Source organism: Dryobates pubescens, chromosome 26 (genome assembly GCF_014839835.1).
Source record: "Dryobates pubescens isolate bDryPub1 chromosome 26, bDryPub1.pri, whole genome shotgun sequence".
Lineage (NCBI taxonomy): Eukaryota > Metazoa > Chordata > Aves > Piciformes > Picidae > Dryobates > Dryobates pubescens.
Window position 1 is genome coordinate 16376211 of NC_071637.1, and position 21249 is coordinate 16397459.

At 64.1% G+C, this 21249-nt stretch overlaps 2 protein-coding genes across 2 annotated transcripts; one reads left to right on the forward strand and one right to left on the reverse strand.

The window, feature by feature from the left end:
* The first annotated feature begins 1232 nt into the window (after nucleotides 1–1232).
* SOX12 (SRY-box transcription factor 12) lies at nucleotides 1233–3457 on the forward strand. Its single transcript, XM_054173402.1, has one exon. The coding sequence runs from the start codon at nucleotides 1245–1247 to the stop codon at nucleotides 2130–2132; it is 888 nt and encodes a 295-aa protein (XP_054029377.1). The 5' UTR covers nucleotides 1233–1244; the 3' UTR covers nucleotides 2133–3457.
* Nucleotides 3458–9752: 6295 nt separating this feature from the next.
* On the reverse strand, nucleotides 9753–19328 carry TBC1D20 (TBC1 domain family member 20). The gene is made up of 9 exons (XM_054173412.1): nucleotides 19189–19328; nucleotides 17496–17681; nucleotides 15306–15491; nucleotides 14820–14903; nucleotides 13908–14094; nucleotides 13088–13189; nucleotides 11903–12044; nucleotides 11089–11270; nucleotides 9753–10264 (listed from the first exon to the last, which is right to left on the reverse strand). The coding sequence occupies exons 1-9, from the start codon at nucleotides 19229–19231 to the stop codon at nucleotides 9997–9999; spliced, it is 1380 nt and encodes a 459-aa protein (XP_054029387.1). The 5' UTR covers nucleotides 19232–19328; the 3' UTR covers nucleotides 9753–9996.
* Between the last annotated feature and the right edge of the window lie 1921 nt (nucleotides 19329–21249).

Sequence of the window (21249 nt, forward strand, 5' to 3'; positions counted from 1 at the left end):
CATTGGTGCCGCCCGCGGGCAGCGGGGCGGGGCCGAGGCCGGGGGGCGGGGCCGGGCACGCCGCGGGGGACGAGGCCCCACTCGTGTCACCGGGGCAGCCCCGTGGGCACCGGTGCGGGAGTGCAGCTCCCGAAGGGGGGGTTGCGGGGGCTCCCGGGAGTGCCCGTGCGTGGCTGTCTGGGACACGGGGGACACTGCAGACACCGGGGTGCCCAGACTGGGTGGCCAGTTGGAGCATCTCCGGGTGGGTACCGGAGGGCACGGGGAGGGATTGGAGGGCATGGGGAAGTAGAGCGGGTGGCCAGGCCGGGGTTCTGGGACGCTCGTGTGAGAGTACTGGGGTTGCTGTGCTGTTCATGTAGGAGCCCAGGGAGTTCCCGGGGTGTCGTCGCGGCGTTACCGGGCGGTAACCGGGGGTACCGGGGCGTGCCGCCCTGCCATTCTCTCCAGCAACCCTTCTCCGGAGGGCGCCCATTGGAGGAGCCGGAGATTCCCCCCCGCCCGGCGGCCAATGGGCCGGGGGGGGCGGTGCCTCCCATTGACAGAACCGGCGCGGCGGTGTTTACCGGGGGCGGAGCGGCGACGGATATAAGAGCGGCACCGGGGGGCGTGCGGCTCCTGGGCTGCCCGCACCGCCCCCGCGTACAACCCCCGACCCGCACCCCGCCGCAGCAGCCCCACACCCCACCCGACCGGAGCGTCCGCCGACTTAACCGGGGAAGCATCCCCGGGGCGGGGCAGGGCAGGGCGGTGTGGATCATCCCGGAGCCGTGCAGAGCATCCCGCAGCATCCTTGGACCAGTGCAGAACATCCACGAGCCGGTACAGAACATCCCGGAGCATCCTCGGGCCGGTGCGGAGCATCCCGAGCCAGTACAGAGCATCCCGGGTCCCGTTCAGAGCATCCCCGGAGCACCGCCGAGCCAGTGCAGAGCATCCTCGGACTGGACCGCTGTGGAGCACTCCGAAGTCGGTAACCGCCGGCCCGGCTCGGGGCCCCTCCGGAGCATCTCAGCAGCCGCCGCCCCGGCGGAGCCGCCCCCGCCGTGCGCCCCCGGTCCCCGGCACGGCCCCCTGCGCCCCGCCCCGCCGCCGCCGCCCGCTCCGCACAATGGGGGCGGCGCGGCGCGGCGGGTAACGGCGGGCGGGGAGGCGGCGGCGGCGGCGGGCGGGGAGAAGGAGGCGGTGGTGGAGGTGGAGGAGTCGGCGGTGGAGGAGGAGGAGGAGGGGAACCGGGCCCCGGGATGGTGCAGCAGCGCGGCCCGCGGGGCCGGGGCGCAGAGGCTCGGCGGGAGCCCTGTGCCCCGTTACCCACCCGTGACACGGAACCGGCGTGGTGCAAAACGCCGAGCGGGCACATCAAGCGCCCCATGAACGCCTTCATGGTCTGGTCCCAGCACGAACGCCGCAAGATCATGGACCAGTGGCCGGACATGCACAACGCCGAGATCTCCAAGCGCCTGGGCCGGCGCTGGCAGCTCCTCCATGACTCGGAGAAGATCCCCTTTGTGAAGGAGGCTGAGCGCCTGCGCCTCAAGCACATGGCCGACTACCCCGACTACAAGTACCGGCCACGGAAAAAGGGCAAGGTGGGCACGGCCGCGGCCCGCCCGCGCCTCCCGGTGAAGATCAAGCCCTCCGTGCTGGGCCGCGTCTCCACCGGCCGCAGGCAGACCGCCAAGACGCCCGCCGGCCACGATGCCCCAAAGGAGCCCGCTCAGGAGGTGCCCACTGAGGACTGCCCCACGGCACCCAGCGCGGCATCCGCCGGGCAGTGTGGCTCCCAGGAGCCCCCCGCGCCCCCCAGCCCCGCTGCTGCCTGCCCTGAGCCGGGGAGGTCTCCAGAGAGCGGTTCCCCTTCTCCCATGTCAGCCGGGTCACCTCCCTCCTCCTTCAGCTCCTCCGACGAGGAGCTGGAGGAAGAGCTGCTGGGGGTCGTGCCGGGGCGGGTGGCCACCGGTTCCACCAGCGGTGGCCTGGACTGGTCCGTCTTCGACAAGGACCACGACCTCTTCCCACGGGGAAGCTCCTCACACTTCGAGTTCCCGGACTATTGCACACCCGAGGTGACGGAGATGATAGCAGGGGACTGGCTCATGTCCAGCATCTCGGACTTGGTCTTTACCTACTGAGTGCCACGCTCGCTCCGCAGGTAACGCTCCTTCTTCTCTCCCGCAGTCAGGTCGGATCCAAAAACCAGGATAAAACAAACAAACAAACAAAAAAAGAACCGAAACCAGCTGTTTACATGCAGGAATCAGGTATTTTGCCTTGAAGCCGCTGGAAGGCAGAGCTCCCTGCTCACCCCACCCCCCTCGGCACACACCCACTCCTCCTCCGTCCTTCCGTCTGTCCGGCTCTCGCCTGGCCGCCGCGGTTTGTTTGTCCGTGGAATGCTGAACATCCCCTCGGGTTTGCCTTGTCAGTGCCCGCTCCTTCCCCGCCCCGGGCTCCAAGCCATGGCTGCTCCCAGCCCCACCGTGGCCCCTGCGGGCAGTGGGGGCGCCCACGCCAGCCCAGTGTTGCCTGCGGGCAGGAGGGGCATCCATGCCAGCCCCGGCTCTTGGTGCTCATCCCACCCTCCCCAGTCCCTGGGGGAATGCCCAATTCCTCTGGCTTTTTGATTCCATTTAAAGCTCATCTTCCATTTTCTCCTCTCCCTTGCTGCAGGAGGGGAGTGGGGCCATGTGGAGCCCTCCCTGCCGAGCACCCCATTTCCTGGGGACCCCTGGGGGGGTTGGGGGTGGCACAGGACCCAGCTCTCTCCCCGCTGCCCACCGCTGGCTTTGGGAAGAGCCAAGCTGCTGGCACGTGATGCCCACGTGGCAGCAGGAGGCTGTGCTGCTCCTCTTGCCAGGCAGTCCTGCCGAGGGGGCTGTGCCCAGAGCCACCCCAAACCCCTGCAGGGATGAGCCCTTCCCCCAGCCCCGGATTTAGCCTTAGACCCACTGCCCATGCAGGACCCGCTGCGAGCCGGCTCGCTTGGCCTGGTGGAGCTGATCCCACTGTGCCTGCTGGCAGTGGGTGGTGCTACCAGGGTGGCAGGAGGGCTGGGAAGGGAAGCTGAGGGAAGCCTGCCTTAAACCACCACCCAAACCGGGCTGAGAGCCGTGGTGGGCACTGCTGGGGCGTGGGTGATGCCCTAGCATGGTGCTCCTCCATTCCGTGCCCTGCTGCCAGCTGTGCCAAGAGCTGGGGCATCCCAAGGTGCTGCCAAGGAGCTTCCTGCCAGGGAAGGTCATGCTGCAGGGGCTCCTCCAGCCAGGGTTTCCTTTGCTTTCCCTAATGGCTCCTTCCTGCAAGGAGCCTCCTCTGCCTGCTGCCACCGAGCACGTGGCTGCCATGGTGGCTCGGTGGCTGCCACCGGCTGCGCTTGTGGGACAGGGCCTGGGCTGTGCAGGGAGCTTGGCCACCGCAAGCTGCCAGCCCTGGGGCTGTGGCCATGGCCAAAGGAGCTCGCCAGGGACCGCTGCTTGATGGTCCCACGTGCCCCCCCTCTTCCTCAAGGGCTCTGGGTGTGCAGGAGCCCCTCTGACCCTCCCTGGGCAGTGGGGTGCTGGGGGCCGTGGGGCACCCACTCAGGGCTTTGCCTCCTCATTTTGGGGCTGCCCCATTACCACAGGGCTGGACAGAGCTGGGGACAGGCATCGCCCCCAGCCCTGGTGCCCAGGTCCTGGCTTTCCCCCCAGGGTGGCTCAGAGCAGGGGGACCTGCCTGGCCCAGCTGCCAGAGGTGGCTTGGGCACCTTGGTGCGGGGGGGAGGGGGGTGACCCCCCTGGGCTCTTTGCAGGAGTGCTGGCGGTGCCCCCAGCTGAGGCCTGTGCCGGGTGGCCTCGGGGTGCCCTCCCCAGCAGCGTAGGTGTTCGGTGTGTAGCGGTAGCTGTGTGTGTGTCGGCGTCGCGTTAGCCACGGTGTTTCGGTAGCCCCGGCGCGGTGCCAGCCTGTGGAGCCAGGTGGGTGCCACGCCTCAGACACGTGTACCCCAGATAGAGCCTGTCCCCATCCCTCGCCCCCCACCCCCCAAGGCCCTTCCCCACCTGATCCAGCCCTCCTCAAGGTGGAAAAGCCAAACGAGCGCCGGGCGAGCGGCGGCGCCGGCAGCTGCGGCCACCCCGGGGGGGTGGGGGTGTGTGTTCTGCCTTCCCACCCCCCGGGCAGCCCTGTGCCAGGAACACCCCCACCCCCCTCCCATGTGTGAGCCGGGTTTGGGGGTCCCCTGGGGTGTCCTGGGGCTCTCCAATGCGCACAGATCCCACCCAGCACCTCGGTGCCTTCTGGGGGCACGCGGCTGCCCCACGCTGTGGCCAAGGGTGCTTGGGGAAGGGGTGGGGGCTGCTGCCCACCCACCTTCCCTTCCCATTCAGGGGGAAGCCAAAGCCCCCCCCCCCCCAGGGACCAGCAGGGCTTGGGGCCACGGTGAGGGTCTCACATCATCTGTGTGCTGTGCTGGGCCTGCAGCTGGAGGCTGCTTCTCGTTTTCCTGGGGGGGGGATGCAGGTGGCCTCGGCGCCCCCCCCCCCCCCCCCGCCCCCCAGCGTGCCGTGTGTCACCCGTGGGCCTGGGTGCTTCCTCCACAGACTTGTCAGGCAAAACGTTTCCTCAGGAGCAGGTTCTGGCTCAGCACCAGAACCAGAGCCAGAGCTGGGGTCTTTTTACGCCCCCTCCCCTCCCCCCCCGACCCCAGCCACAAGCACAACACCATCCGCTTTGCCCCCTTGTCCCCCTCTCCCTGCCCCGTGTCCCCCTCCCCACTTGGGCGGGGGGGGAGAACCCTTGTGGACAGTGGTGGATTTTTTTTTCTGTGCCGTGTGGTTGTAGTGATTAGCGAACCCCCCCCCCCCCCCCCTTCCTTCCCTCCCCCCGCCTCAAATAACCCCCAAACCCCTCCCCCAACCCCAGCGTGTGGCCTCCCCCCCCCCCCCTCCCGCTGCGCTCCTGCCCTCCCCGCTGCCCGCTGCTGGCTGGCAGGGGTGTGGGAGGGGGCGGGTGGGTGACATCCTGCCATCACTAGAGACAAAGAATAATAATTAATAATAATAAATTAATAAATAATAATAATAATAATAATAATAAATAAACCAAACCTCTCTCAGGAAGAAGCTGCCCCCAGCGGCGGCGGCCAAGTGGGCCGGGGTCGGGGGGGGAGGGTCCCCCGGAGCTGGTGGGACCCCGGATGGGCGCCAGCGCTCGGGGGGGGTCACCTCTGTCAGTGTTGTGTTAGTGAAGGGTTCCTGTAGCTGTCGTGGTGGAAAACTGCTAGGATTTTAGGCAAGGCTCAGCATCCTCCCCTCCCCCCCGCCCCGGCCTGCTGCTCATCAGCCCCGGGCGGGGGGAGGGGAGGAGGCCGGCCCCGGCTCGCCGGAGGCTCGGTGAAGGTCTGTCCCGACTGTCGTGACTATGGAATAAAGTGTTGGTGGTTCTGCTGCCCGCGGCTCCTGCGCTCTCCTGCGCCGCCCCGGGGGGTGCGGGGTCCTCAGGGCGGGGGCTTGGGGTCCTCAGGAGGGTGTGGGGGTCTTCAGAGGGATGAAGGACTCCCGGCGGGGTGTGGGGTCTGCAGGGGGATGCCCGGGTCACAGTGGGATGAGTGGCTTCCATGAGGAATGTGGGACCCCCCAGGGGGATGTGGGGCCCCCAGGGGGATGTGGGGGTTCCAGGGCAATGAGGGGTCTCCAGGGGAATGTGAGGACCCCCCCGCCCCAAGGGGATGTGGCATCCATGGTGGGAAGGCAGCATTCCCAGGAAAAGGCGAGGTACCCGGGGGAGGGCTGTGGGGTCCCCAGCAGGGGATTTGGGGTCCCCATGGGGATGTGGGAGTCTCGGGGGGGCGGGTGTGCGGTACCCAGGTGGGAGGAGGGTCCCTGGGAGGCGAATGGGAAGTGCCCAGTGGCCGAAATCCATCCCCCAGGCCGGATCCATGCAGCTGCTGTGCTGCACACGCGTGCTCCCCGTGGGCGTGCTCCCCGTGGGCGTGTTCCTGTGCCCACCCTGGCCACACGCAGCACCATCGAGCTGGGGGCCCAGGGCGTTAACCCAGCCCCCCCGGAGGGCCCAGGTTGGGGGGTGGGGGACACACCACAGGGGACACGCATCGGTTGCGTCACAGTCTCCCCCCCAGGCCCCCGCCCGCAGCTGTTGCCACGGCAACAAGGGGAGCCCGGAGCATCCCTGGGTACCGCGGCCCCTCCCGCTGCCCCGGGCGGGGCTGGGCACCGGGATGTTCCCCGGGGGGGGTGGGATGGAGGCGGCTTGGAGGGGTGGCCTTGCTCCGGTGACCTCCCCCTCCCCGCCATGGGCTGCACCCGTTCTGGGACGGCACCCAGCACACCCCCGGGCTCGGGGGTGCCCCTGCTGTGAGCTTGGAGCTGTGGGGACAGTGATGCCCCAGGATGGCACCAAGGGGAGCCCCTGGCCATGGCACCAGGCTCCTGCTTGGGGACAGCACCTGGAGCAGGGCGGGGGGGGGGCTCATGGGTATGGCCTGGTGAGGTCCTGGGTCACCAGGCATCGCTGCTGCCCTCCTGACCTGGCTGTGGAGCGGTGCTCAGTACCTGGCACTGCCCAGCCAGGCACATGTCACCCCCACTGTGCCAGCTCCTCGGGGAGCACCTGGCCTTGCAGCAGGGACTCACTCCCCTCCCCCCCAGCACTGCTCCCCTTCTGCCATCCCCACCACCCCGAGTCCCTGGGGGGAGGAGGACAGTGCCAGGGGCTGCCCACTCGTGGACGGTGCTGTGGGATCCCTCCTGGACACGAAGACAGTAGAGGGCAGCTGCCAGTGACAGCGTGGGGACAGGGAAGAATGTGCTAAGGCCTCTGCCCTCCCAGAGGTAAGTGGGGAGCACACAGCGCTGGGGGGACACAGGCTGGGGGCAGCCCGGGGGAGGAGAGCAATGGGCACCAGGGGTGCACTGGGGTGGTGCTCAGGGTGGGCTCCCTACAAACCTTGACTGGGATGAGCCCCGCCCGGCCCCCTAATGCAGGCAAAGGTGGAGGGATGAAGATGTCGCCAGCTGTGGGGGACACCCAGGCTGGGGGTGTGCCGGGGGGGGGGACAACCTGCACCTCCCCCCCCGGGAGGGCTTTGTTCAGCGCCGCAGCGCCGCACCCGGTCCCCGCACCCACCCCCACCCCCGACGATGCCCCATCCCTCGTCGGGGTGTGAGGAGGGGACACGGCGGTGAGCCCCATCCCCGCGCTGTGGTGGCCGTGTCCCCGCCAAGGAGCGGCCCCTCGGTCACCCCAAAGGTGGCCGCGTCCCTCCCCGCCGCCTCCTCCTCCTCCTCCTCCACCATCGCCGGCGATTGGGTGGCTGCGAGTGGCCTGATGCGGGGCCTGATCCTGCCACACGGCAGCGGGGCTGTGCCGGGGCTGTGCCAGGGCTGGAGCTGGGTCGGGGCGTGGTGCGGGGCGGGGGTTGGTCAAGACCTTTAGGATCATCCAGACTTCCAAGATTGGGATCTTTTGAGCTCAAGACTTTTGAGACCAAGTCCAGCCACAAACTCAGCCCAGTCCCACAGCTCGGGGTGGCACTGCCAGCCCTCCCTCTGCCCAACCCCACCGAGCCCTCAGCCTCTGCCTGCCGGTCCCTCCCCGGGGGCTGCTGAGCACATCCCTTCCCGGAGAGCAAACCACAGGCAACTGAAAATAGCTCCCTCCTGAGCCGCCCGAGGTGGGCACCGGCCCCGAGCCACCCCCCAAGCCCAGGGGCGGCTGAGTCACCAGGGCTCAGCGGTGGCAGCCGGGCACCGTGCCCAGGCTCTCCTGCAGCCCCGGGGGCAGGAGAGGGTCAGGCTATTCCCAACCTGGCGCTGCCCCCCGGGCTGGAGCAGGCCCTGGAGAGCAGAGGGCACGCCTGGGGCCTGGCCCTCACCCAGAACCGGGGCACCCCAGAGCCCTTTGGCTTGGCTGCGGCTTCTCCTCCCCTGGGGAGGTGACTGCAGGGTCAGTGCCAGCTCCGGGTCACAGGGTGCCATGAGAGCTGCAGCGGCACTGCCAGCCCCATGCCACGGCCCCCCCTGGCAGGGAGGGAGGGCAGAGAGTTTAGTGTTTATTGAACAGTTAGAGGGTTTGTACAAATCTGCATTTACAGGGGGGGTCTGTACAGAGTAAGTGAAGCACCCAACGCCACCAGCCCCTCCCAAGCTCCTTCCTCCCCTGGGGACAACGCAGGAGCTAAAGTGCATCATGGCCAGAGAGTGGGGGGGCTGCAGGAGCTTCCCTGGGCAGGCTGGGGGGCTCCAGCCATCCCATCTTTTAGGGCAGCACACAGAGGGGTCCTGGGACCCTCAGCAGCACCCCCAGGTCACCACTCCTGCACCACCAGTTTCTAAAGTGCTGAACCATGCAGCCCCTCTGCCCTGGGGGGTGCCAAGGGGCAGAGCAGGCTCTGCCTTCAACCACGCTAGGAGAGGGGACCCGGGGGGGTAGCTCCTGGGCCTCACCAGCGGCACAGACAGCCCTGGAAGCAGTGAGAGGCAGAGGAAGCTTCTCTGCTTTAGGGAAGCAAGGGTGAGGTGTGACAAATGCCCACAGGCCCTCCAGCCATCGTGAGGGTGACAAAGGCACAGCTCCTGTGAGAGCAACCACCCACAGAACCCACCCAGAGGCGGCCAGCAACCAGGAGGGAAGCAGGCTGGCACAGGAGGGTGCTGAGCTTGGCAGGGCACAAGTTTTCTTCTCTCTCCCCCCATCCCTGACTCTTCAAACCAACACCAGCTCCTGGGCACGGAGCCCAGGCGTGGCACAGGTGGCTCTGGGCACACAGAGCGATGGCAGGGAGCAGGGAGGGGGCTGGAGGGGACAGGTAAGGGCACTTGCGGGAGGCTGAGCAGCTGAGGGGAGAGGTAGAGGCAGCAAGTGGCTGTTGGCTTTGGCTCTGGCTCAGCAGCACACTGAGCTGGCCAGAAGGGCTGTGTTTAGTGTGGAGAGCAGGGAGGTTAAGAGGGTGAGGAGGGTGACAGGGGGTGGGCAGAGATCAGGGGTGGCCTCTCTGGGAAGCTCCCTCACTTGTGTTACTCTGAGGGCTGACACTGATCATGGAGGGGGTCCAGGACAGGGACACACAGTGCCCTGTGCCAAGGTGGAGAAAGCCTTTCCTTGCCTCAGAGCCTTCCAGAGCTGTCAGACCAGTCTGCAACTGGTGGTGCTGCTGCTCGTGGTGACACCATCTGGCACATGACAGCACTTACCCCGGCCGGGGCGAGGTCCCACCTCAGTCACCCAAGGGACAGCCACCAGCCAAGGAGCCCCAGTGCCCAAGAGCTGAGCTCCCTCTGCTCTGCTCCTGGCCCTCTCTCCCGTGAGCAGATCAGGCTGGGAAGATGTGGAAGCAAAAGGAGCTGGAGAGAAGCCCAGAGCAGGGCTTTGTGGAAGGGTTGGCTCTACCCAGAGGCTGCCAGTAAGAAAGGGAAAGGGTCAGGCCACTGGTGAAGCTGGGTGCAGAGCCAGAGGGCTGCCCTGTGCTGCAGGAGTGCAACCCCCCCTGCTCTCATCCTCCCCAAGCCCTGCACTGCTGCCCTCCCGCAGGGCAGGCCCTGCCCTCGCTCCCGCTGCCCATGCCAGGCAGGATGGCTTTGGCACAGCCCACACGTGGCGCTCTGCTCCTGCAGTCAGCTGCAGAGCCCAGCTCGCTGCCCCCCTGGCTCCTCGGGGGACAGTGGCAGTGTCTGCTCACCCCTGCACCCGAAGGAGAGGAGGTGTGGGAAGGCTCCTGCCGGGCTGCTTCCTGCCGGTCTCCCGTCGCCAAGGCCGAGAGGACAAAAGGCTCATCTGCAGCCAGGTGGCTTCTGGCTGTGTCCTTCCAGCAGCCCTTCCCAGCGGGCAGGAGGAGCTGGCAGGGAGGGCCAGGTGGCTTCTGGCTGTGTCCTTCCAGCAGCCCTTCCCAGCGGGCAGGAGGAGCTGGCAGGGAGGGCCAGGTGGCTTCTGGCTGTGTCCTTCCAGCAGCCCTTCCCAGCGGGCAGGAGGAGCTGGCAGGGAGGGCCTCTTCCTGCGGCTCCCTCAGGGGAAGATCTGCAGTTCGAACTTGGGTGCCCACTCCAGGGCGCTCTTGACCACGGCCAGGGCGGCCGCCCCCAGGGCCACCGTCAGCCCCATCACTGCCAGCTTGACGAAGCGATTGGCCCTGGGCCTGGCCAGGATGGTTTCTGTCCTCTCCTCCCCCCGCAGCCGCTCCCGCAGCCGCTCCCTGAAGCGCTGCCTCAACACAGTGTCCGGTCTCTGCTGCACTGACGCCAGCTCGAAGTCCTTGAACGTGGAAGCCGCAGTTCTGCAGGCAGGAGAAGGGGGTCAGGGAGGGTCCCCCGGCTACAGCGGCAGCCAGGGAGGAAGATTTGGGTGGGAAGGGACCTTGGGAGATCATCCAGCCCCAGCCACCCCCTGCCACGGTTAGGGACACCTGCTGCTAGGAGCAGGTTGCTCAAGGCCTCATCCAGCCTGGCCTTGAACACCTCCAGATCTTCATCAGTCACCAAGAGGATGTGGAGAATCACAGGGTCAGGGTGGAAAAGCTGAGATCATGATGAGCAGAGGGCTGGAGCTGCTCTCCTGTGAGGACAGACTGAGGGAGTTGGGGCTGTTCGGTCTGGAGAAGAGAAGGCTCTGAGGAGACCTAATTGTGGCCTTGCAGGATCTGCAGGGGGCTACAAGAGAGCTGGGGAGGGACTTCTGAGGGTGTCAGGGAGGGATAAGCCTGGGGGGGAGCAAAACCACAAGTGGGTAGATTGAGATTGGATGTGAGGAAGAAGTTGTTCCCCATGAGGGTGGTGAGGGCCTGGCACAAGCTGCCCAGGGAGGTGGTGGCAGCCTCCTGCCTGGAGGTGTTTGCAGCCAGGCTGGAGGTGGCTGTGAGCAACCTGCTGTGGTGTGAGGTGTCCCTGCCCATGGCAGGGGGTTGGGACTGGCTGAGCCTTGAGGTCCCTTCCAACCCTAACAATTCCATGATTCTATGACCCTCCAGTCCAACCATCAACCCAACACCACCACTAAACCATGTCCCCAGGTTTCCTGAAGCCCTCCAAGGAGGGTGGCTCCACCACCTCCCCGGGCAGCCTGCTGCGATGCCTGAGAACACACCGAGCACCCTGCACTCACCGCTCCGCCTGCTGGGCTGCCTCCCTGGCCAGCTCAGATGGTGGGAACTGGACAAACAGGTCTCCAGCTCTGCTGATCAGAGTCTCATAGGGAAGGTCCTGGGGGATCTGGGACAGGAGGTGGTGGACAGAGGCCATGTCACATTCACAGTCCAGGACTTCCTGATGCCGGTACAGCACAATCTGCAGAGAGGAGGGAGAGCACTGAGGACAGCTGGGGGAGGAGGGGTGCCTCCTTGTAACTCACTGCAGAGCTGGAAGAGACCCACATGTCACTTCCAGCCCAAAGACCTGCCCCAGCTCAAGGAGACACACCACAGGGAAGCATTCACTGGGGAGAAGAAACACCAAGGACAGCCCTATCCCAGGGAGAAGAAACACCAAACCCTTCTTCCTGAGACTCAGGCCATGAAAAGCCCTTCCCAGGGTGTTAGGTCAACCTTCTGAGCTCAGCCTGGCAAGTCAGAACCCCAGCAGGGCTTAACTCGGTGGCTTGCCCTTAAGCAGAGATGTGTTTGGATCTCCCATAGGAGGAAGGACTGCTGGACACCCAGCACAGGGCTGTCCTCAGCCAGCCAGGCTCCCCAGCACCCCAGTAAGTGCCCATCAGCGGAGGTCCTCTCCATGAGGTCATCTCCAGGCTGCCCTGAGCTCTGCTGGATCCATCACCCAGGACGTCACCGGCCCCGGGGTCCTCGCTGCAGAGCAGGGGTGCAGCCAGGGACAAGCAGCAGCAGCACTGGGTTTGGCAGCCCCAAAGCAGGGGTAGCCCCCAAGGGTTCAGTGAAGGTCCCCCCAGCGTGCCCAGCACCTACCACAGCAGCGAAGTAGACGGGCATCAGCGGGTGGCAGGCCAGGAAGAAGTCGTACAATCGCACCACGTGCCTGAGGTCGGACAGCACGTGCCCGAACCAGGTGATGAGCCAGCTGAGGGCAAAGATGGTGCCCACCTCCGCGCTGCAGAGACAAAGGGCTGTCAGAGCAGCTGCTGCCAGCAGCCTGGCACCGCTGCTGACACGCTCCTGGGGAGCTGGGGAGGGAGGCAGAGCTGGCTGAGCACCCAGAGCTCGGCCCGCGGCCACGGCACAGCCCCTGCCACCCGCTGGGCTCAGAGCCCAAGCCCGAGCCCTGGGGCTGCTCAGTCTGCAGAGGAAAAGCCTGAGAGGGGACTCAATAAATGTTTACAAGTATCTGAGGGTCAGGAGGGAGGGGACAGGGACAGGCTCTGCTCAGCTGCACCCTGGGATAGGCCAAGGGGCGATGGATGGAAACTCCAGCGCAGGAGTGCTGGAGGAGGAACTTCTGCCCTGGGAGGGTCACAGAGCCCTGGAACCCCCAGAGAGGTTGTGGAGTCTCCTTCTCTGGAGCCTTGGCTGGATGCATTCCTGTGTGACCTGTGCTGCATTCTATGCTCCTGCTCTGTCAGGGGGGTTGGGCTTGAGGATCTCCAGAGGTCCCTTCCAGCTCCTCACATCCTCTGATCCTATGTTCTGCTTTCAGGAGAAGCTGCCCCTGTGATGTGCCCTGCCCCTGGGACACACTGACCTGAGGACATCCCAGCCCTGCAGCACAGCCAGCCATGCTGATTCCTTCCCATCCATCAAGGTTTATTGATTTCTGGGGGCTTCTAAGCCAGCTTGGTGCTCAGAGGCATCCTGGCCATGAAACTTTGGACAGAGACACCAGAAAGAGGCCTCTGGGCTGAACCTTCCCCCTCATCTTCCTGCTTCTGCTTTGACCTGCCCAGCCTATCCTTTGTAGAACCAGGGAATGGTTTGGGTTGGAAGGAACCTTAAAGCTCATCCAGTTTCAACCCCCTGCCATGGGCAGGGACCCCTCCCACCAGCCCAGGTTGCTCAAGGCCTCATCCAGCCTGGCCATGAACACCTCCAGGGAGGGGGCAGCCACAGCCTCCCTGAGCTGGTGCAGAAAGCCCCATGAACAGGAAGATGGAGGCTGGGAAGGGAGAGCCAGGAGGCTCTGAGGGAAGATCTGCCTACCTCTGCATGAAGTCGTGCACCTCAGGGTTCACCTGGTCTATGATGGGCATCAGGTAATTTAAGATGTGCTTGGTGTTGTCCATCGTCGGCTCCATAAAATCCCTGGGGGAACATCAAGAGGAGCTCCCTCAGGCAACAACAGCAGCAAAGGCTCCTCCAGCAAAGCCAGCAGATAAAACAAACATCCCTGCAAGGAGCAGCTTTGCCCCCAGGAATTTTGGGCCAGCCTCTTTCCCACCTCTCTGAGCCAGGCAGGGCTGAAAACCTGGCCCCAGCCGACCCCTTGGGCCCCAGCTGAGGCTGCCTCCAGCTCACAGATGGACCACAAAGCCTTTCCCAAAACTAATCCCCAGCGTGGGGGAAGAGGGAGAACCCCTCCAAAGCACTCCCCAGCTGGAGGTTCCTTCTCATTCCAGCACACAAGAGGGAGAATCCCTCGATGTGGGGCTCAGGACACTGCTGGCACCAACCACCCTGCCCAGGGCTGTGCCAAGCGAGCAGGAGGCAGAGTGCTGAGGCAGCACCCAGGAGCTGCAGAGGCCCCACCAGCAGAGCTGGGCAAGAAGCATGAGTAATGCATGGGCTGGGCCTCTTCAGCAGCAGGAGGTGCCAGCAATGAACTGAGAGCCCTCAATTATGCCTTCCCTGGAGCTCAGCTCCCTGCACAGCCACATGTGGTGTTGTGGTCACACTGCTGCAGCAGCATCCCCTTGGGGATGGCCACGATGGGCCTCGACCCAAGGCTTTGCCTTCCAGGCTTCTCTTTGAGGCATGAGGGCATGCAGGTGGCTCCTCTCCTCCAGCTGAGGCCACCAAGTACCTGAGATGATGTGTGGAGAGCTTTTCCACTAGAGCAGTGGCCAGCCTGTCCCCCACCACCAGCAGGAAGGTGACCACGATGTCATGGTAGCCCTGGTAGTAGTGCAGCTGGGGGTTGCGCTGCAGGACGTGGAGGATGATGTCGATGAGCTCCTCCTGCAGACCCTCCCTCTGGTCATCTGGCATACCTGTGGGGACAGCAGCAGGGCACGGTGGGATGGGCTGTGTGACCTACCAGTGCCTGCAGGAGCAGGGCAGGGGTTGTGCCCCCACGTTCTGGGCACTGGGGAGGCTGCACCTTGAACCCTGGGCTCGGTTTTGGGCCCCGCACTCCAAGAAGGACATGGAGGGGTTGGAGAAGGTCCAGGGAAGGGCAACCAAGCTGGGGAAGGGGCTGGGAAGGAGCAGCTGAGGGAGCTGGGGGGGTTCAGCCTGGAGAAAAGGAGGCTGAGGGGAGACCTTCTGGCTCTCTACAGCTCCCTGAAAGGAGGCTGGAGCCAGGTGGGGGTTGGGCTCTTCTCCCAAGGACGAGGTGACAGGTCAAGCCTCAAGCTGCTCCAGGGGAGGTTGAGGTTGGACATGAGGAACAATTTCTTTCCCCAAAGGGTTGTCAAGGCCTGGCTGAGGCTGTTCAGGGCAATGGTGGACTCCCCAGCCCTGGAGGGGTTTCAAAGCTGTGGAGACATGGTGCTGAGGGCCATGGTTTGGTGGTGCCCTGCTAGGGTTGGACTCAGTGATCTCAAAGGTCCCTCTGCAGCCTAAACCGTTCTGTCATTCTAAGAAGCTGCTGTAAAGCTCCCAAGGCACAGAGTTTCTAGACCCAGGCTCTTGGAGCAGTGGAGCATCCCCTGCTGCAGGGCCTGGGCAGGGTGTGAGGCAGGAGGAGCCCCAGAGCAGGACCCTTCCCTCTCACCTGGCGGGAAGCGGCGCAGGGATCGCCGCACGTCCAGCAGCACCTGCTGGTAGTCCTTGCTGTCCTCCCGCAGCTCCTTCCTTGCTGAGAAGAGGAGGAATGGGGGTTACCTCTGAGCTCTGCAAGGGAAGAGGGCAAGGGAGGCAGGAGACAGCCTGCTGGGGGGCAGGGGGACACACACAGACACAGCCACCCCCTTCTCTGTCCCCTTGTTTGCACGTCACAGCCCAGCCCTGTCCCCAGCGCCTCGGTGGGAGGAGAGATTTCTTCCTTCAAAGAGCTGAAGTTAAAACGCTTCAGCTGCCAGCACGCTGCCCGCAGGCCTCCACACCTGCAAGGGAGCCCTGGGAAGCCTTTGTGGCACCTCCGGGGTGGGGCAGGGGCAGACGACGACCCGGAGACTTCCCCGGGCAGCCTGGCGGAGGGCTCTGGCACCCCCTGGAGAGCAGAGAAGTCGCTGGCGGGGGCCGGCAGGCTGCGGCGTACCTGGGAGCGGGGGGAGGTCGTCGGTGTTGACGCTGAGCAGCTTTGGCCACACCTTGCAGCGGATCTCGTCGGTGAGCAGCCCGCCCTCGCTGATGGCCATGCGCCGCAGCGCCGCCACGTCGATGGGGTCACTGCTCAGAGCCTGGTAGATCTCCGCCACTTTCCTTTTCTTCTTAGCGTCGAAGTCTGCGAGGAGAGCAGAGAGGCTCCGGCTGGTGGGCGGCAGCTCAGAGCAGCGGGGGGCGGGGGGAGGGGAGGAGGGGAATCCCCTCGCAGCCATGGCACACCAACAGGGGAAGTGACAGGGGAGGGCTGGCACAGAGCCTGTAGGGACAGCGAAAGGACAACCCCCAGCCGACTTTCTCCACAGGGACAGGGCTGGGGGCTCCTCACCCGTTGCATTGGGTTGGATGGGACCCTCCAAGGGCTGGCAGCAGGGACACCTCCAACCAGATCAGGCTGCCCAGGGCCACATCAAGGCTGATCCTGAGTGTCTCCAGGGATGGGGCCTCAATCATATCTCTGGGCAGCCTGTTCCAGCGTTCCACCACCTTCACTGTGCAGAACTTCCTCCTGATGTCCCACCCAAACCTCCCCTGCTCCAGTTCCAAACCACTGCCTCCCATCCTATCCCCCCAGGCCCTCCTGAACAGTCCCTGCCCAGCCTGCCTGCAGGGCCCCTTCAGATACTGAAATGCAGCTCTGAGGTCTCCCTGGAGCCTTCTCCAGGCTGAACAGCCACAACTCCCTGAGCCTGTCCCCACAAGGGAGGTGCTCTGGGCCCTCTGATCCTCTTTGTGGCCCCTTCTGGACTCACTCCTGCAGGTCCATGTCCTGCAGGTCCATGTCCATCACAGTACTGTGATACTGTGGCCCCTTCTGGACTCACTCCTGCAGGTCCATGTCCCTCTAGTGCTGGGGCTCCCATAGCTGGACACAGCCACCCCCTTCTCTGTCCCCTTGTTTGTACCTCACAGCCCAGCCCTGTCCCCAGCGCCTCGGTGGGAGGAGAGGAGATTTCTTCCTTCAAAGAGCTGAAGTTAAAATGCTTCAGCTGCCACCACGCTGCCCACAGGCCTGGGAACAGCTCTGCTCCTCCACTGCTTTGCTGCACAACTCCAAAGTTGTGAGAGGACAAGAGGAAACAGCCTCGAGTTGCACCGGGGCAGGTTTAGGTTGGAGGCAAGCAACAGCTCCTTGCTCGGCAGGGTGAGGCATGCAGTGGGGACCACACAGGGGAGTCTGGGAGGCAGGACTCAAGTCAGGACCAGCCTCCACCCCCCATGGACGTGGAGAATTCGCTGGCACAGTGAACTCTGTGTGAGCAGGGTGGGGTGAAACGGTGTCTTCCAGCAGCTCTGAGCACCTCACTCACCCCAGCTCTGGGCTGAGCTCCCTGTCACAGCTCTGAGCTGCCACAGGTTCAGGAACAGCATCTGACAGAGGCTGTGACTCTACAGGACCTGGAGCTTCTTTGGACAGCCACTGGAACAGGCTGCTCAGGGAGGTGGTGGAGTCCTCATCCCTTGGGACCCTCAAGAAGTGTGTGGCCATGGCACCTGGGGACATGGTTTGCTGGCCATGGTGGGGCTGGGCTGCTGGTTGGACTGGGTGATCCTGAAGGTCTTTTGCAATCAAACAGCTCTGTGACGCTGCACTGCCAAGGCTCATAAACCATGCAGGCAGGATGCAGCAGGGAGGTCATTCTCCCTGCTTCTGCTCTGAGGCTTCATAGATTCATAGAAGGGACCTTCAAGATCATCCAGCTCCAACCCCCTGCCATGGGCAGGGACCCCTCCCACCAGCCCAGGCTGCTCCAGGCCTCACCCAGCCTGGCCTTGAACACCAGGGAGGGGGCAGCCACAGCCTCCCTGGGCAGCCTGTGCCAGAGCCTCCCCACCCTCACTGTCAAGAATTTCTTCGTGATCTCCAGTCTCAATCTGCCTTCCTCAAGCTCCAATCGATTTCCTCTCCTCCCATCAGGCCAAGCCCTTGTCAAAAGCCCCTCCCCAGCTCTCCTGGAAGGTCTCTACACCTGCAAGGGAGCCCTGGGAAGCCTTTGTGGCACCTCCGGGGTGGGGCAGGGGCAGACGACGACCCGGAGACTTCCCCGGGCAGCCTGGCGGAGGGCTCTGGCACCCCCTGGAGAGCAGAGAAGTCGCTGGCGGGGGCCGGCAGGCTGCGGCGTACCTGGGAGCGGGGGGAGGTCGTCGGTGTTGACGCTGAGCAGCTTTGGCCACACCTTGCAGCGGATCTCGTCGGTGAGCAGCCCGCCCTCGCTGATGGCCATGCGCCGCAGCGCCGCCACGTCGATGGGGTCACTGCTCAGAGCCTGGTAGATCTCCGCCACTTTCCTTTTCTTCTTAGCGTCGAAGTCTGCGAGGAGAGCAGAGAGGCTCCGGCTGGTGGGCGGCAGCTCAGAGCAGCGGGGGGCGGGGGGAGGGGAGGAGGGGAATCCCCTCGCAGCCATGGCACACCAACAGGGGAAGTGACAGGGGAGGGCTGGCACAGAGCCTGTAGGGACAGCGAAAGGACAACCCCCAGCCGACTTTCTCCACAGGGACAGGGCTGGGGGCTCCTCACCCGTTGCATTGGGTTGGATGGGACCCTCCAAGGGCAGGCAGCAGGGACACCTCCAACCAGATCAGGCTGCCCAGGGCCACATCGAGGCTGATCCTGAGTGTCTCCAGGGATGGGGCCTCAATCTTATCTCTGGGCAGCCTGTTCCAGCGTTCCACCACCTTCACTGTGCAGAACTTCCTCCTGATGTCCCACCCAAACCTCCCCTGCTCCAGTTCCAAACCACTGCCTCCCATCCTATCCCCCCAGGCCCTCCTGAACAGTCCCTGCCCAGCCTGCCTGCAGGGCCCCTTCAGATACTGAAATGCAGCTCTGAGGTCTCCCTGGAGCCTTCTCCAGGCTGAACAGCCACAACTCCCTGAGCCTGTCCCCACAAGGGAGGTGCTCTGGGCCCTCTGATCCTCTTTGTGGCCCCTTCTGGACTCACTCCTGCAGGTCCATGTCCTGCAGGTCTATGTCCATCACAGTACTGTGATACTGTGGCCCCCTCTGGACTCACTCCTGCAGGTCCATGTCCCTCTAGTGCTGGGGCTCCCATAGCTGGACACAGTGCTCCAAGTGAGTACTTCGTGGCTCACAAGGCCCCTCCACAACATCTCCCCCTACACCCCACCAGTCCCATCCCGGGAGGAAACTGCTGCTCCTGCTGCTATGGAGCTGTCACTGCTGCGCGGGTGGATCCCACACTCCCCAGCAGGTGATGGCTGTTTGGGGCTGTGACAGCCGTGCAAAGCCAGGCTGCAACTGTTTGCTCCCTGACGCAGCTGCCAGCTCAGGTGTCAAGTGTTTCCTCAGAGCAGGACTTCATGTTTCCACCAACTCCCAGCCAGAGAGAGGCTCCTGGATGGAGCTATCCTAGCGAGAGTCAGGGAATGGTTTGGGTTGGAAAGGACCTTAATGATCGTCTGCTTCCAAACCCCTGCCATGGTCAGGGACACCTTCACGTAGCCCAGGCTGGGAAGTTTGAGCACTTCTGCCGACAGAAATCACAAGGAAGGGCAGAATTCTGTCGGAATTAATGAATCGCGAGCAGATCCAACTCCTGTCCCGGCAGCTCTCAGCACCCCCAGGGGTGCCCGAGCGAGGGAGCCCTCTCCCGCCCCGAGGGACACTTCTACAGCGAAGGGTTCCGGGCTGCCCCCCGGGCCCGGTCCCCACGGCTGCAGCTCCCGAGCACAGCGCCGAGCCCCGCCCCACCGCTAGGGGGCGCCGCCGCGCCTAGAGGGGACGCGCCAGCCCCCACCCCACGACGAAGCCACCAGCGTGCCCCCGCTCTGCGGGCCCGGAGCGGCCCAGCCCTTACCGTGACCGCCGACACCGTTGCGCGGCGGGCTCCGTCGGGCCATGTTCCCCAAACGCTTCGGCGCATACCGGACCGGTAAACCGGGCCGGTAAACCGGGCCGGATCGGACCGGGGCTCCGCACCTCCCCTCCCCGTCCGGGTCTCGGTCTCGGTCCCGCCCCCGCTGCGCGCTGCCCCCCCGCCCCTCACGCTCCTCCCTTCCCTCCCCCTCCCATCGGCCACCGGCGCGCGCGCCACGTCACAGCGCCGCAGCCCGCAGGCGCAGCGCGCGGGAAGGGCCACGTGCGGCAGGGGCGGCGCCGCGCATGCGCCGCGGGCAGCGCGCGGCACGCGGGGCCCCCGGGCGGGCAATTAGCGAGTTTAATTAACCACCGACACAGCTTCCTCCCGGCGCTGTCGGCGGGGTAGCACATCCGCCAGCGGCACCCCCGTGAGAAAGCCCCTCGGGCCCCGCCTCCCCTGGGGCTCAGCGGCTGTCGAAGCTGGGAGGGAGCCGCAAACGGAGGGGTGCACACAGCCCCCGCGGAGCCGAGTGCAACCTCCCTGTGCAGCTCAGAGCCCGCTGCGAACACCCCCCGCTGGGGCTGCCGCGCAACAGGACGCTCAGAGGACTCTCAACATGGCCCAACCTTCTCGTCACTTGCGTACAGAAATGCTTAAGGTTCTGTTCCCGGTGGAAAAGGACCTGGGGGTGTTGGCTGACAGGTGCCTGAAGATGAGCCACTGTGTGCCCAAGGGGCCAAGGCCACCAGCAGCCTGCCTTCCATCAGCAATAGCGCAGCCAGAAGATCAGGGCGCCAGTGATGCCACATCTCCAACCCTGGGGTCCCTCAGTCCAAGAAGGAACATTGAGGGGCTGGAGCAGGTCCAGACAAGGGCAACCAAGCTGGGGAAGGGTCTGGAGAGCAGGGCTGGGGAGGAGCAGCTGAGGGAGCTGGGGGTGTGCAGCCTGGAGAAAAGGAGGCTGAGGGGAGACCTTGTGGCTCTCTGCAGCTCCCTGAGAGGAGGCTGGAGCCAGGTGGGGCTTGGGCTCTTCCCCCAAGGAACATGTGATAAGACAAGAGCAAACAGCCTCAAGTTGCCCCAGGGGGGAGTTTAGGTCGGACATGAGGAACCATTTCTTCCCCTTGAGGGGTGTCAAGGGCCTGCCCAGGGCAGTGGTGGAGTCCCCATCCCTGGAGGCCTTTCAAGCCGTGGTGCTGAGGGCCATGAGAACCCTGGGCTCCCGCGGCCCCTGCGGGGCACGGCGCAGCCTCCCCCCCCCTGCGCCCTTAGTGACCCCCGAGGGCCCCCCCCGCCGGGGGGGCAGAGCTCCTCCACAGAGGGAACTTCAAAGCTAACCTCGATAAATAAAACCAAATGTTTATTTACACCAAAAGAATTCCAACACTGGAGATCTTTCACATATGAAGGACAAAGGATATATACACAGCAAGGGGAGGTTAGCAGGGCTGGAACCAGGGCGCTTTTCTGGGCTCAAGGAGCAAGAGTTTGTCCACAAGGTTTGGGTTGGGGTTGGTTGTTTGGTTGGGTGTTTTGTTTTTTTTTTCCTCTTTTTTTCTTTTCTTTTCCTTTTTTTTTTTTAATATTTTTGTGATGTATTTTTTTTTCCTGCTCTACCATTTTCACAGCTGCTCAGCTCCTTCCTCTCAGTGCATATTTACAGGACTGTGAGGTCAACCTGGTACTTCTTTGCTCACCACATGGCACGTGAGGGAGGGGAGGGTGGGCGGTGAAGATGTGAGATCTGACTTGGTGCAGTCTCAGTATTAGTCAGGAGGAATTTCTTTTATTAAGGTTTTTTTTTCTCCTCCTTTTCCTTTTCTTTTTTTTCCTTCTTTTTCCTTTTTTCCTCTTTTTTTTTTTCTCCTCTTTTTGTTTTTCCTTTTTTTTTTCCTCTTTTTTTTTTCCTTTTTTTTGTTTTAAGTAGCCACCAGCTTGACTCAAACCCTACAGAAACAACTTAAAGAGAAACGAAACCAAACCCAAACAAAAAAAAAGCAACAAACCAAAAACAACCAAAAGAAACCCCCTCCCCCCCCCCCCCCCCCCCCCCCCCCC

Bases quoted from the DNA above. Each gene is read 5' to 3' on its own strand.
- SOX12 (XM_054173402.1), top strand. From the start codon at position 1,245: ATGGTGCAGCAGCGCGGCCCGCGGGGCCGGGGCGCAGAGGCTCGGCGG.
- TBC1D20 (XM_054173412.1), bottom strand. From the start codon at position 19,231: ATGGCCCGACGGAGCCCGCCGCGCAACGGTGTCGGCGGTCACG. The intron at 17,682-19,188 runs GTAAGGGCTGGG...CTCTCCTCGCAG, and splicing joins CAACGGTGTCGGCGGTCACG to ACTTCGACGCTAAGAAGAAA. The intron at 14,904-15,305 runs GTACGCCGCAGC...TCCTCTTCTCAG, and splicing joins CGACCTCCCCCCGCTCCCAG to CAAGGAAGGAGCTGCGGGAG.